The sequence below is a fragment of the Pithys albifrons genome, chromosome 20 (assembly GCF_047495875.1).
Source record: "Pithys albifrons albifrons isolate INPA30051 chromosome 20, PitAlb_v1, whole genome shotgun sequence".
Classification (NCBI taxonomy): Eukaryota; Metazoa; Chordata; class Aves; order Passeriformes; family Thamnophilidae; genus Pithys; species Pithys albifrons.
In genome coordinates this window covers 2,244,187-2,260,110 of record NC_092477.1, presented here as the reverse complement: position 1 = coordinate 2,260,110, position 15,924 = coordinate 2,244,187, and the positions used below count along the sequence as shown (strand labels likewise).

General features: G+C 48.0%; 1 protein-coding gene across 4 annotated transcripts in view; it reads left to right on the top strand.

Annotated features, from left to right (window-relative positions):
* The window catches only part of EXD3 (exonuclease 3'-5' domain containing 3), a 309,435-nt gene that overhangs the window by 162,658 nt on the left and 130,853 nt on the right, over window positions 1–15,924 (top strand). For 2 of the 4 annotated variants that reach the window (XM_071574214.1, XM_071574215.1), the window contains exons 17-20: window positions 564–730; window positions 3,070–3,240; window positions 9,858–9,911; window positions 11,949–12,080. In XM_071574214.1, coding sequence (XP_071430315.1) covers window positions 564–730; window positions 3,070–3,240; window positions 9,858–9,911; window positions 11,949–12,080 — 524 coding nt within the window. Of the gene's footprint in view, window positions 1–563; window positions 731–3,069; window positions 3,241–9,857; window positions 9,912–11,948; window positions 12,081–12,204; window positions 12,570–12,619; window positions 12,860–15,924 lie in introns of those variants that run through there. The other 2 variants (XM_071574216.1, XM_071574217.1) reach the window with 2 other exon arrangements.

Genomic DNA, 15,924 nt, shown 5'->3' with positions numbered 1-15,924 from the left:
AAACCAGCCCTTTGTTAAATTCAACTGTCCTTGAAGCTGACACAGTTCCCACAAAAGTTAATCACTAGGACTTGTCAAACTGGCTGGGAGACTTTGGCAGTTCCCGTTGCAGGGAGCAAAGCCACACAACAGTGTGTGTGGGCAGGTGATTGCAAACAGCCCAAGTGATGCCTGGTAAGATAGTGCACCTAGTGGGGAAGTTCCCTTCCCACCGAGAGATGCAGAAAGAGCTGCGGGCAGGCCTCTGCTCAGGGACAATGGTGAGGAACAGGGCGGGGCTGGAGCTATCAGGTGGTGGTTGGAACAGCGACACTAGAGTTTGAATTGTGTTAAAGTGGAGATGGCAGAGCCTGTCACTTTTGGAGGTCCAGCCTTGGCCCACTAGGACTGTGTGTTCAGTTGCGATGCTCCTTGAGTCAGTCAAGGAGTGCAGGGAGGGAGGTGCAGCTTCACAGATTGTTGACAGTGCCTTTTACAAAGGTGAGGGCTCTTCCTTGCATCAGAAAAGCCTCTGGTTTACTTTTGAACAAAACCAACTGAGGCTCCTATCCCCTTCCTTTCAGCCTCTGATGCATATTGTTTGCTGGAGATCTACGAGAGGCTCTGCAAGGACCCCGAGAGCTTTGGGCTGAGTTCAGACCTGAGCGAGAGTCTGGAACAAAAATGGAGCATGAAATCCAGGGCAAAGAAGCAGCTGAATAAACAAGAAGCACTGTCACCTTCTGGACAGGTTTGTAAACATCTTCAAAGAGCTGCTTGTTGCTCAAGACCCCTATAAATCATGCCCTGCTCATTCTCAGTCATACCATGAGCTATGCATGGCAGGCCCTTTTGCAGCCTGTTCTCAGGACTATTGCAGCAAACATCCTCCTCACCCCTCCCTCCCTAAAACGATGGGCTTTCTCCTTGACCTGCCTGGGTTCAGCTTTCCCTGCACTTTTAAGTTCAGTTGTCTTTGCACAATCTTGGTGCAGATCTGTGAGCCTTGCTGGTGGAAATGCTCCTTCCATGTTTCCTCAGTGCTGTGGGTTTGGATTCTGAGATCAAGGTGCTGCATCCATGAGGTTTCAAAACTGACTTCCTTACTTTTGCTTTTAACTGACCTTCCACACCTTAGTTTCACACTAGGAATGTCTCTTTTGTTGTGTCTGGAGTAGAAGTCTGCAAAGTTAAAAGCAAAGGATCTACCAAAAACACCTTTCTACTGGAGACGTGTCTCTGCCTCCCTGCCCAGCCCCACAATCTATGCCTGACCTCTCTCAGTAGATTGTGTTGTAGCAGAGCCTTAAAATTCCGTCAGCCATAACTTGGAGCTGTGCAACTCTGCTTAAGTATCTTGGAATGTCACTGGTCCCTCTCAGTAATAAAGTTTTACTTTTAAAATGGAACCAATCTGGTGGTTTATGCACCGGATTGGAAGCCTCAGCAGAAACCCCATTTTATTTGTTACATGAGAAGACACTATAACTGTGCATCCTTCTGAGGGTCCTCAAATGTGTGCTGAGTTCCTGAAGTCAATGCCACCTTCCACAGGTGGGCTGAGATGTGTCTGACTGCTGACTGCATCCACCTTGTCAGGTGTGTGTAAAAATACAGTGTCCCCTTAGTGCTCAGCAGGCAGTGAAACATGGAGGTGCTCAGTAGTTCCCTAGGCACTCTGTTCCTGGGAATGCTGTGTTACAACAGAGCTGACTGACTGCTGCAGAGATGGGAAAAGTGAGTACTTTAGGCTTGAATTACCTTGGGAACCACGGGTCATCTTTGTGTTCTGTACAGTTAGATTCGTGAACCGACAGGCAGTTGGTAAAACCTGGACTGGGACGCCAAGAAAAGAATTGTCCTGACTCTGCATCCTGCAGGACTCCAGGGTCTCTTTCCCAGTGTTTCCCGGTCCACTATCTGAAGTAGGGCTAATGACTCTATTCTCCTTTATAGGCTGTTTGTTCTTTGCTGGCATGAAACATGAGAAAAAAGCTACATATGACAGTGCTGGCCACTGCATAAACACTGTGAGGGCCAGCTGCTGCTCCTGCACATCTGTTGGAGCAGCAGCAGCAGCCAGGGGTTGTGTCTTCCAACTGCCTCAGCACTGAGGGGCAGCTCGATCCCTTGTCACAGCCCTCAGTGTCCCAGGGCCCAGCTGCATTCCCCAGGATGCTGCAGGAGCTGGTGCCAGCCCAGTCTGCCCAGTGCTGCAGAGCCCTTAGCTCAGGGACCGGCTTCTGGGAGGTGCAGCATCACACCAATGGAGCTCCCGAATCCGAGCTGGTTCCCATGGTCAGCCCAGGTGGAGCTGCATGTTGTGCCACAGCATTCCAAGCCTTGAGCCAGCTCCTGCAGGGCTAATCTACAATGCTGTCTCCCTGCATAGGTGCTGACTGTGTCCTTCAGTCATCCCAGCTGATTCAAGCTCCTGAAGTCAAAAGCTGAACTTTGGAAGTTCCTCAATAACTTCCCTTCTCCATGAATTTAGCCATTGTACTTCTGGGAGCCTCCCAGTGCCGAAGTCCTCCAAGTGCAGGAACTCCCCCAGCAGCAGACATCTGAAATAAAACAAACAGAAGTCAGGCACTGCCTATTTTTAACCTTCCAAAGATAACAGAGCTGACGTGGTTGCTTTGTCTACCTGTTTCTCCCTCTGTCTGTCAGATCCCCTTCCTAAATCATAGCTCTGGTATATGTTTATTAGTTGCACACTAAGTCAGTAGGGGAAGAGCAGCCTTGACGATGTTTCTGTGACTTCATGAAGGTGGATGTCTGTGTAGGGCACTGAAGGCCAGGTTGGCATTTCTCCAGGGAAAGGCTGCAGGTCCCTGGATTGGGTGGCCAGCTGGCCAGTGAGACAAGGACTAATTAAGAACTAGCCCCATCATGTGCTGCCTCCTGCCCATGGGGCAGTGGGCACTGGGGAAATGATGGGAAGGAGAATCTGGAGGTGTTGCAGAGCATGGTGTGATATAGGTGGAAGGAGACAGTTGGATTTACTGTGGTGGGTGAATTCAGGGAGGCAAAACACAAATGTATTGGAATTCAGCCCTCTGCTCTTATGGATCTCTTGTGTTCCTCTAGCAATGCCAAGGATCCAGAGTGGAGGCCTCCCGTGCCCCTGCTGCCGTGTCCCCCCGGGAGTTCAGCGTGGTCTGTGATAACATGCTGCAGGGCCTGGGGCGCTACCTGCGCTGCCTGGGCGTGGATGTCCGCATGCTGGATAACGAGGATGACCACAGGAAGGCTGCTGAGGTGGGTCAGGCACGTGGCTGTGTGTGTTCACCTGTGCTCCATGGGGGTGGCTGCTGCTTGCTCAGGAGCTGCGCTGGTTGTCACTGTGCCCAACGGGCAGTAGCTGCAGGAGCTGCCCCACTGGTGCTTCCTCCTGGACCTGTGCTGAGTTCCAGCTCTCTGTTTTAGTCTGAGCTGTGTCACCTGGCAGTTGGTATCACCTGATCCCTGCAGTGGTGTGTGGGCTTCTTTCTTCACTTGCAGGAGCAAGGAGGTGAGCAGAGACTGCTGTGATCTGACTGTTATTTGTGTCTGTTTGTGTCATTGACAGCTGGGGCAGTTCCAGTCATGAGACAAACATAAGGAGAGTGTAAAGATCATAAAACCACAGAATGGTTTGGTTGGGAAGGACCTTAAAGATTGTCTCATTACAGCCCCACAAAGATGTGACCAAGTGTCTTTAGGGAGTCTGTGTGATTGCAACAAGACAAAAGTCAGTGAAAGGAACCCAAAATTAACTTAGATTTCCAATGGACTCTAGTTTGGGCTTACAGGGAAGGTAATTATCTGCCTTCTGTCCAGGTCAGTTGGGCAAAACCATAATCCAAAGATGGCTGTTTAATATGGAAGGGAAAACGTCCATAATCAATGGCCATGTCATGTGGAGTGGCTCAAAGGTGATCAGCCACAACCTGCAGTGACATAATTGAAAAAGGAAGAGTCTCTAACATACATGGGGACAGTGAACATTGGTTTGGGCTCCCATAAGAGCCCTGATCCTCTGCCTCCCAGAGGAGAAACACATGCTTCTTGTTTCAGACATGTTTCTGCTCTGCCAGAACTGGAGATATGCAGCCCACACAGTGTGTGCTGTCAGATGTGCACGGATTGCCCGGGCTGGTGTGCAGGATGTTTCCTCTTCAGTGTCTGCTTGGCCTGAGTCTGGGACAGGCTCTAACTTCTGCAGAAATAATTAATATCTCCTCCCTGCCAGACTTGCACAAGTCATTTAAACAAACTAGTTCTCACTGCTTCCCCCCAGAGCCCCGTCTCCGCTTCTCATCCCGATACCTTATCGTGCCACGGACAGGATGTTTGACATTGCTTTCTCTATGGAGACCAGACAAACATCCTTTCACTATCAAAAGCCCTTGGAGTGTTACTGTATTGCAGAGCCTTTGATCTGGGCTTGGATAATCAAAGATAAAAATAGACTCCTCCCACCCTGCTTTATATCTGGCTTGGCCTGATTTAATCAGAGTTGAATGTTGACCACCTTATGCCCAAAAACTTGGAAATGATATTGCAAAGGCCAGGAGAGGGTTTGCATCCTGGTCACTGAATACAAGACAGACAGTTTGGGTCTTGTCCCAGCACAGTCTCAAACTAGTGTCACCAGGAACACATAAGTGTGTACAGAGTTAGTGTTTGTTCTTCATTAAAGTCTTTTCACTCAAATGATTTATCAGTCATATTACACATCTCCTTGTGCCAAGAACTCCTGCACCACCTGGCACTTGCTCCTTATTGTTCTCATTCCTGTTTCTTGTTAAAGTGGCTTCAAGTATTGGTAGGCAGGTAGGTCTGGTCCTTCACCATCTGTTATTTGGGATCAAGCTTAAAAGCCCGAGAACTTCTTCAGCTGTGCTTGGGCAGCTCTGGAGTTGGTTTATTTTTTCTTTTACTCTGGTACATGTGACAGGACTTGGTTTGACAACCCTTTCCCAGGCTAGATGTGAAGTCCATGTCCTGTGTTCTGCATTATGTTGTGCTGTTGTTATTGGCTAAATGTTGTATCTCGGACATCAGTTGTCATGGGGAGTTTTTTGTGCCAGATCTGCAATTTGAGATGTGCGGGCATGTGAGAGCAAGACCTCTGACACCACGAGCCACTGGATCCCTCCTGCTTTTCCATATTTAGTGGTGGACTTGGCAGTGCTGTCTTAGAGGTCTTTCCCACCCTTAATGATTATGGGATTCTGTGGTTCTGTTTATCTGCTGGGAGGTGCCACCAGCTTGCAGTCTGTGATTTAATGGTGTCATTTAATCAGGACTTGACTACAGAAGCAACTGATTAAAGTTGCCTTTCATAAGCACAGACACAGAAAATCTTTAGAAGTGGAAAAATAGTTGGAACTCATATACTGAAAATGTCTGTGATGAAATCTGCCCTTGTGTGAAAGGCAAAGAGCTCACAGGCCATACTTACAGAAGCATTTTAGCCTCTGTCCATGAGCACCAGCCTCGTGGGGAAGGGCAGTACAGGTGTCCTTCCCCAAGCCCTCTCACCTGGGGGTGGCTGTGCTGCTTTTACTGCTATCTTGCCTGCTGGACTTGCACACATGTTTGGCACAGCGGGAATGCAGCTGGGGGATGCAATTTGTTCCAGATGTGCTGGATCAGCTCCTTTACCTGACATTCGCAGGCTGTGCATTGAGAGCCAGTGGGATCCAGCACATGCTTTCCCTGGCACATCCCTGCCCAGCAGCACCTCGGGTAGGTCCTTCTTCAGGACTTTGGGAAGTGGCCCACACTGGCCCAATCCTGCTGTGTGGCCTCTCTGAAGAAGGACTGTGTGCATCCAGCCATTCCTCCCCAGGGACTCTGACTCCAGCCCAGGGTAATCCATCAGGTGAAGAATGCAGAGGTTCCATCTCTTTGATGCAGCACATTCTGTGTGTGCAGGTGCCATTATTTGGTGAGCCACTCTTTGCCCTTGCACTTATTCCCTAAGCAACATGTTATTTCCAATTAGTAAAAGTTTCTTAACTTAAATCATGTCCTATGCCTGCTGTGTTTCTACCCAGGTCTTTCATGCCCCATCCCTGGGAAACATTCCAGGTCAGGTTGGATGGGAGCTCTGAGCAACCTGATCCAGCTGAGGATGTCACCTCTCCCTGCAGAGGAGTTGGAACAAGATGGCCTTTGAAAGATCCCTTCCAACCCCAACTATTTGATGATTTCAGCTTGTCTTCTGCAAATTTCTCTTTGCGGAGAATCTTAAACCTAACTTTTGAGTTTTCCAGATGGATAATTGAAAGGAGATAGGAACATTTCAGTGGGTGTTCCTCTTTTCTCTGCAGTTTTGCATATCAGGTCATAGTGACCTTAAAGGATCACCCAGTCAACCTGAAAGTGATACAGTAGATCCTGCAATGTTGTACCTCAGGAGTAGAAGAGACGTTTTTAAGAAAATTTTGCTAGTCTCTTAGGTTTCTAATAAGAGACTCAGTGGAATCTCAAAGCTGAGATTTGTGGGTTGGTTTGTTTTATTTTTTGAATAGGCTTTGCTCTTGGTCTTCAAAATCATCCTCATCTCTAAGAATAATCTGACACTAAGGCAAACCTGGTCCCTTTTGAAGTGTGATAATAACCAGAAGGCAGGTAAAACTGGCTTCCTGCATTCCCATGCTGGGGAAGGTTCCCTTGCAAGGTTACACCTACCCCCAAAACTCCAGGTGAACCAGCAAGTTGGAGAGGAGGGTCAGGCTGGATGATCTCAGGAGCCAGATCAAGGACTGTGCACCCAGATCTAAATTGCCCTGGTCTGGTTTGGAGCCAGGGGACACAAAGGGGACTTTAATACTGCAGTGAGCAGAGCTTCACTTAACAGGGTAATCTAATCTCGGATCTTGTCTCAGCTTTGAATGGCTTTTTCCATATTTTTGATGTAGATGACATTCTTCAGGTTTGCTGTTCTTTTTACTCCACAGACTGTCAGGGAGCTAAATTCACAGAGAGCAGATGAAGAACTGTGTTGCTTTTAACATCAAGACTTGGTTTGTGATGTTTGGTCAGCAGGAGAAGGTCTTTCATTGGAGACCTTGATACAAACGAGTTTGCATTAAGAAACAAAACTGGATGGATGGTTCTGGTGTGATACTTTAAGCCAATTTACAAAACCATATGATGACGCTGCACAATTTATAGTTTTCAGGAATGCTGGAGAGAAATACAGGGTTGCAGTACCAGCAGTGCTGGATTGAGGATGATCAGAGCTGTTGAGCTCTTGGTTTGCTGTCTGTTTTAAAGGAGCCTGGGATAACAGGCAGGGCTTCTGGGAGTTGGATTGAGTTGTGTGTTCCACTTCTCTAGTAGGTCCTTGTCTGAGTGCTTTACCACCACACATCCTGGAGCACACACTTTCTGTCCACTCCCTCTTTGTCTGACCTGGGACCTTGCTGGCCCAGGATCAGGATCACTGCAAGGATCTTCCTGGACTGCAATTTGCTTCTTTAGGGCATGTGGCATTGCCCCACGTGTCTTACACAGACTTGGCAAAGTTGAATTTACAGATCCACAGCCTTGTGCTGCTATTTCTTGAAACCTCTTTTGGCCTTAGTTCAGGATCCTTCTGGTTGTCACGAATTGTCCTGGTGCTGCTTCGAAACAAAGGCGCGCTCTGCCCTCTCTCCTCAGTCGTTGCCCTTCCAGGTCTCTCTGACAGCAATTCCTTTGGGTTCATTCATCTCTGCAGGGTGGAAGTTGGCTGAACAGACAGACATGTTCAGGGCTAAACAGTAATACCCAGAGATTAGGGAGTGCTTTCTATTCAGAAGGTCTGAGCCTTTTTCAAAGGAAGTTGATTTTATCTTTGTAACAGATTGTGAAACTGAGGCCAATGCCCTCTCTGCAGCACTTGGGCTGAAGCACAGGTCCCTGACACCCACCCCAAAATGCTGCCCTGGGCATTCTTTTCCTCTTATTTGCATCCCTGATCACACCTCTCTGAATGGCCCCAGCACCACCTTCCCGTGCTGCTTTCAGAGAAAAAGAAGGAATTATGCCTTTTTCTCCAGCACATCCCTCCATAGTCCCAGTCAGATGTGTGCTGTCACATGGCTTTTCTGGCTCTGCACTTCTCCCAGTTGTTGTTCCAGAGGCAGAAAAACATGCTGGAAGAGTTATTGCTTTTCTCCTTTTTATTTGATGTTCTTTGCCTGTCTCTGCAGAGCCATTTAGATAAGGGGATTTATCAAGCTTGAACTAATTAACCCTGGATGCCGGAAGTCAGAATGGAGTGTTCAGCTGTGAAATCCTCAGACTTACCCTGAAGCACAAGTGGGTCTGAGGGAATTTCACATCTTTTCCCTTCTTTGCAGATTGCTGTGGTGAACTTTTGCTGTTGCCTTACCAGACTCCTCTCGCTAAGGTGCCATGAGGGTGCTGTGCTGGGTGTTCTGCACCCAGACTGCCTGTGACAGGATTACATGGGGTGTCTCTGCTGCCCCTTCAAGGTTCCTGTTCTTACAGACTTTTTTCTTTTATTGAGAGAGTTGATTTTGAAAGAAATACAGTAATTTTGCCTGTAGGAAGATGCTTTAGAAGTTGTTGCCAATTGCTTTCTCAGTGCAGAACTGGCAGCCAAAGAGTGACTTCACAAAAAAAAGGAGGGAAGCAGCTACCTGAAAGGTCAAGAAGGAAAAAAAGGAAAAAAAACTTGTTTAGCTGCCTGCACGGGACCTTCAGAGCATTCTTCCCCTTGTTTCATGTTGCCATAGGTCAGGTGGGTTTAAAAAAAATGGCTATCCAAGACAGAGTTTAAAGGTCATGGTTGAGTTTTGTGGTGTTCACTGGCTGTGCTTGGAGGTGTCATCTGTCTGGAAAGTGCAAGAGGACTTTTATCCCAAATATGTCCTCCTTCCAAGGTTGGAGAGTGATCCAGAGAGAGCTGCTGAACTCTGAACCAGATGAGAGACCTCCATGATACACATCTGGAATTAGTGAAAAACACAAGGGCTTCCAACAGAACCCAAGCCAGAGAAGAGAAATAATCTCATGTTCATCTCAAAGCACTGATCTGTTGTGAGCTGAGTCCTGGTTCACATGGGAATCCTTTGGAATCCTCCTATTGCCACAGCCACCAAGCTCTTCCCCTCCTATAGGAGGGGGAGAGGCAGAGAGGCAGAGAGGGAGGAATGTCATTCAATCATAGGTCGGTCACACTTCCATCCTTGCAGCTCCAGATGTAGTGTCTCCTTTTGGCACCAACCCATGTGCACGTCCCTGGCTCTGTGTGAGGGTGATGAGCCCCCTGGTAATTCAGTGCAGACCTTCCACTTGAAGGACCAAACCTCTGATAAAAGCTCAGGACTGCAAGTCAGAATGTGATAAACTCTAAGGGAGATATTCCTTGCAGCCCAGTGTGTTGGGTTGCTGGGGCAGTAACACCCTCTTTCTTTAAGGAGCACTTTCTGTTAGTGATATGAAGTTTGCAGTCACATTTCATGGTACATTTTTTTGCTGGAATTACCTGCTTAGGTTAGTTTTTTCTTTCTCCCCTGTGGACCAGAAGTCTTTGCTTCTTTGTAACCCAGACTGAGAAAATAGGAATAGTCTGGGTTAAGGGGAAAAAAATAAAAGTTTGGGGTAGGATCGTTTCAAGGTGGAATGGTTCCCTGGGCCATCTGCAGTGCAGATGCAGCTTGTTCCAGCACAGGGGAGACAAGGCAGATTGGGAGGGGACATGGGATGAGCCATATCTTGAGCTGCTGTGGCTGTGAGGAGCTCGTGACCAGCTGTGGGCTGACACCGGAGACAAACACTCAAGTTCACCTTCTCTCTTGTGACTGCAAGTAAAGTTTGAACTCAGTGTAACTTCAGCCCCTGTTCATTTTGATTTTTACTGTTTTTTCCAGATTGCCCGACGGGAAGGAAGAGTCATTTTAACCTCTGGACTCCCATACCAGACTGTAAGTGTTCTGAGCTGCTGGTGTATTTCTGGCATTGTGTCATTGCGTAGTCTGGGGTGTGCAGGGGAGAGAAGAGCAAAAGTCAGATGTGAGTGCAACAGCTGGCTTGGCTTTTTCATGTTTTCTGCACTAAAAGCTACATTAAGGGTCTTGAGAAGTTTGCTGTTCTCAGCCTCCAAAGCTCGGGTGAAATGTTTTGTTATTCTCAGTCCTGCATCAGTGGGGATTGCTCTCCACTGGGGGAGGGGGTGGAAGTCAAGCCAAGCAATCCAGAACAAAATGTTTCTCTTTGACCTCACTGGCAGGTGAAAGGCAGCTCAATTCCTGTGCTTTTAATCCGAGATTCTTGTTTACTGACTGGCTCCACACTGACAGAGTTTCAACACTTAAAGACATTTCTTCCGGCTTGGAGGGCAGAGATTGGAAGGCCCCAAGGGTTCTGGTGGAAGCTGTAGAGGTTTTGTGTTCCTATAGATAAACAAAAAAGTCAAAGCAAACCCCAGCCTTACCCTCCACAGCAGCTGTTCAGAGCCCCTAACAGACAACTTTGGTGGCATCTGCTGAACCTGCCAAGTCAATGGTTGCAATGTTGTGATGCCCTGCTGCAGGACCTGCTGCAGGACCTGCTCCACGTGGCAATTCTTTACTGCCCAACACCTCATTTGGAAGAGTGAAACGGTTCTGGATGAGCCAGAGTTCTGTTCACATAAGCCAGAGTGCAGGAATTCTCTGTCACAAACTGTCGATATAAAAGCTCCCAACTACTCCAGCAGCCAGTTGAGTATTTGCAGAATATGGGTTGCTAATTTCTGTGCAATAGCTGAGCATGGAAGAAAACTCACCCCATGATGAGACACAGAGGCAAGTGGAGCTGTGCCACACTGCAGGTGCCTCATCCAGACTGTGGTTCTTTGAGCCTACAGCTGATGTGAGAGATAATTCATCATCCAGCTTAATCTTGCTTGGCAAAGCTTTAACTTCAAAGTTCTGTGCAGGAATTGCAAAAGGAAAATAACTGCTTCCAGTGTATGGTACTGACCTGGAAAATGTCTGGTTCCCTTTGTTCCCTTGCCTTTGGATGCCCTCTACGAGGACAGGGTGGCTCTGCCAGGTTCCTTTACTTGTGTGTACCTGATCCCACCTTGTGAGTATTCAGCATGGTCATAAAGATGTGTCTGGAACTTCCTAGTGCTTGGTCCCAGATGCAGATGTCTCTGCTGAATATGGAGCAAACATTGAGGGACTGTCCACATCCACCCCTTCAAATTTCTTGGCCACAAGGGAACTCCAGTGAAACGTTTGTGTGAACCAGAAGGGTTGGAGGGGTCGCTGGACGTCATTGCCATCCTCGTACTTTGGCATACTCCATGGGATCTGGCCAGGTTTCATCTGAAAGCTGGGATTGAGCTCAGTTTCCTCTTGCTACCTCTGTCAGCACCACTCTACCAACTTATAAATTGACAGGATTTGGGTACATTCTATAGAATAGAATCATGGAATCACTAAGGTTGAAAAAGACCTTTAAGACCATCAAGTCCAACTGTTAATCCAGCACCACCACCAAGGCCACCACTACACCATGTCCTCAAGTACCCTATCCACATGTTTTTTGAGTCCCTCCAGGGATGGGGACTCCACCACTGTCCTGGGCCGCCCATGCCAGCAGCTGGACAACCTCCTCAGTGAAGAAACTTCCCCTGATAGCCAAGCTAAATGTCCCCTGGCACAACTTGAAGCTGTTTCCTCTTGTTCTGGCATTTGTTCCATAGGAGCAGAGCCTGATCCCCACCTGGCTCCAATCTCCCTTCAAGGAGTTGTAGGGAGAGAGGAGGTCCTCCCTGAACCTCCTTTTCTTAGGCCTAAATCATGTTTCATACGTATAAAATCCTGCAGTGCTTCAGGAGTCAGAGCTATTGCAGTAGTGACCAACTGTGCTGGTTAGATCAAAATTCAGGTTGTAAACACATACTAACTCCAAACATTGTAATTCAAACCAATCCTATGATGTGCCTCACTGAGTGTCTTTCTGGTTTGCAGCTGCAGTCCCAGGTGGGAGAAGGAAGGTGTTTCTCTGTGAACTGCTCAGAAAAGGCAAAAGAACAGGCCCTGCAGGTTCTGAAGCACTTCAACGTCCAGGTGTCCCTCAGCGACATCTTCAGCCGCTGCCAGGTAGGACGGGGCTGGTTTGAGTCCCTTGCTCGCTGTTCCCTGCACAGCAGGCACTGCTTTGGTGTCTTGGGCCTTGCTCTCAGTGTCCTTTTGGTTCCCAAGTGTTCTGCTTCGATTTTGGCAGCCCCTTGCAAAGCCTGAGGAGTGATGGCTCAGTTGCAGGAACGGAGGCTCTGAGGCTGCAGCTTTGATAGAAACTCACTGGGTTTTCTGATTTTTGGTACTTAGCATGTGTTTTGGCATCACCTGTCATAGTTATAGTCTCTTTGTTGCTGTGTTCTCTGTCTAGCACACATGCTGTTTTAATTATAAACTATGTTTAATTATGGCTCTGTGATTCTGATAACAATTACTTTAATAGAAGGATTTTTTCATAGGTCTTTTTTTTTTCAGAAGTTATTAGGTTAATTCATGTCCATGCTAGTTGATGACTCCAGATTGTGTTTGGCACTGTATATCTGTGGATTGTTAAGAATAAATTTTAATTGTTTTAGCTCAAATTACCATCTCTTCCAATTTCACTCTTGTATTTGTTACAGCGACATGCTGAAACCTATCCCTCCAAGAACTGTAACATAAACCAACAGGCAACTCCAACATCTCTCACCTTATCAGTGTTTAAAGAGAAAAAAAGAAGAAACTGCAAACTGGCTAGAAAAGGAGCTTTCTCTTAGGGCTAAACAAGCCCATGGGTCTGGGTCATGCCTCATGGTTGAGCTTTGGGTTCTCCTGGCCCTGTGGAGCTGCACGAGTGCTGTAGGAGCAGCACTGACTCCTGGGCAGACACACCAGAGAGCATGTCCTACACCTCTGCTTGTGTCTGCTGTCAGATGTTGAAACTGGATCTGTAACTCAGAGAAAATGAGAACTGTGCAGCTGGGCAGGTTGTCTGTGAGAGGAGACTGACGGAACACGCTGCAGATCAGATTGGCAGAGTATGGGTTGGTCTTACTGCAGGATCAATGTATATGCTCAGATACAGTTTACTGCCTTCAGTCCTGTGGTTTTATTGTCCCACAACAGATTGTAGCTGTTATGTATATTTATAGTGGCTTCGTGGCAATTTTAAACAAACCTTTAAAAAACCTCATGGATTCTCCAATTCCCTGACATCTCCTAAAATACCAGTGTTCCTCCTGATGGTTGCTGGAATACCACGAGAACCAGCACACACACACAAAAACATGCTGTAGGAAACTCTGCTCTCTTTATAAATGCACAAGACTGTGCAGCAGCCGCTGGAAAACTGACCCCTCGCCCAGGATCTGGGGTCTGGAACTGGTTAACTCGCTGGGTTTAGTACATGCTGTCTTGGTTTACAATATAAATAGGGGTAATCAATCTGGCTAGGAATATATACTAAGTGTTCTCTTACTTCCAGGAGAAATGCCTTCCCTGTAAATGGTGGTGGAACAGCTGCATGTTTTATACCCCTCAGCATGGGAAGATGCTGATTTGTCAAACCTCTCCATGTTCTGAATCATGTATTTACCTACATTTCAGGCTTTTGGAGCTGATTTTGTTCAGCTGTGCTCTGCAGACAGCATAAGTCTGGCTGATCCATTGCTGATGTTCTGGAGGAGACTCCAAGCTGCTCCAGCTCCTTGTGCCCAGGCACTGAGGTGCTTCTGGGCTGTGGGTGAGGGCAGCCATGGGCAGCACATGGAGCAGGAGCATCTTCCAGCACTGAGGAATATTGACAACCCACATGAAAACTGGCAGATTTCTGCCTTGAAGAGGGTGGTCTGGGGCCTCCATGGCCAAGGCACCTCAGCAGTTTTTTTATACATTCTTTCTAAAACATCCTCATTTTTTGCAAACCTAATTGGGCTTAATTAGGATGGAGACTGGACCTGAGGCTGCTGAGCTGGGCCTGCCAGCCTGGCTGTGCTGCTCTGGGGCCATGTTACAGACCCCAGGACTCCCAAATGCCCTGAGCTCTGCCCCCTCCCTGCAGAGGGGTGACAGGGAGGTGACAGAGGGGTGACAGAGGGGTAACAGGGAGGTTACAGAGGCTTTTGGCTGTCCCTGAAGTGGAGGAGCAGGTTGGGCATATGAGCAGAGCTCCAGAAACACCCAAGTGCTGCTGTGTCTGTGCTGGGCAGGAGGAGGAGGATGGGGAATACTGGTCCATGCCCTGGGCCACTCTCCTCCCTCATCTCTGTGGAGCTGCTCTGCCACTGCAGGGGTGGGTCATCGGCACCATCGACCATCACAGAGAAGGGTTTGCCATGTGTTGTAGGAAGCAGTGTGGCATCCTGCCTGCCTCCCTCTGTCGCCTGGAGCAAGGGCTTGTTTTGTCTCTTGGGCCTCTGTTCTGTGAATGATTGGAGTGAATATGTCAGCAAATATTGTTTTCATAACAATTAATGCATGTAGTGCAGGGCACACGGTAAAAATAGGTTCCAATTCAGTGTTGTACCCAAGACTGCTGGAAAATATGTTTCCTCTGTCAGCTCCCCCAGCAGGGATGGAAGGGCTCCCTTTTGCAGATGTAAAGAATGGGATTGCTTTGTCACCCTGCCAAAATACTGCTGTTTTTTCTGTTAAAATAATGGCCAATACTGGTTATGTCTGTCTGACTTAGAGCAGCAAGTGAACAGGGAATGTCACCCGGGGGCTTTGCAGCATTTCTGCTCCACTTGTGCAGTGCTTTGGCTTGATGGCTCCAGTTAAAGGCTCCAGGAGCAGGGACTGCTGCTAAAGGTGTCAGTGATGGTGCAGGAATGGCCTTCTCTTTCCATGTACCTCTCAAGTGCTGCATTGTAAGGACTTGATGATAGTCACGGAGAAACCACCCTTGCACAGCAGCTGTAGCCAGGCCTGGTGTTGCCTTTGGTGAGGAATGTTTTGGGGGGCTGCGTGAAAATAAGATTAATTTTGTCTTTTGATGACATGCAAAAATTACCCCTGAGAAGTTCTACATTTCATAGCCTTAAAATATTTGAAACTCTCTTTGAAATGCAAATGTCCTGTGCCTGTCATTTCTGCAGACATTTGAATATCTTGTGTGCAAGTGTCTTGTGTTTTTCTTCTTTTCATATATCCAAATGTACCTCATTCAGGAAGGGGCAGTGTGAAATGATGCTTGGGGTGTTCTGATACGACCACTTCAGCACTGTGAGCCCTTAAAGTAGTCAGGAACATCTCTGTGGAGTTGTCAGGGGCTGTTATGGACAGCCTTCTGGTCAGCTCACAGCCTGGCTCACACAGCAGGACAGGGATCCTCTGCTCTCCACAGCCTGGAGCAAGTTCTAACACAGAAGCAGCATTTAAGAAAGAAATACCCAAACCTGCTAAGGAGGGTGGCTATTGCATGGCTACAGTCATGAGTACAGACAACTGACAGCTGGGTCGTTTCAAAGCAGGAAATTTGGCTCCTCTCCCAGTTCCCTCCGTTTGTGGAGGGGGTTGTCTCCCACCCCTCCTGGTGCTGCACGGGGGGTGTCCCTGCCTGGGGACATCCTGCTCTGACACTTGGGTGTAGCCTGGCAGGACATGAATTCCATTCCAGTCTCTGTAAAGAAACTCTTGAAAACAGTCATGTTTTGGCAGACATTACCTGGATGAGTGGTGTGGCTTTTGCCATCCTGCTTTGCTGTGCTGTCTGACTGAAGGTGCCCCTGAAGCAGGTGTGGGCTGTATCTGTGGACCTGCCAGTGCCTCATCACTGGCTGCTTGGAGAGCCCGAGGTCCCAGGACATTTTACTACCCATGGCTGAGTTGTGGTGTCTGACCCTGCCAAGTTCTTGTCAGTGACCAAGCACTTGTGTGGAAGCAGCTCGGTGGAGGGGCAGGGCTGGCAGTGCCACTCCCCACACACAGGGTGAAATCACAGCTTGAG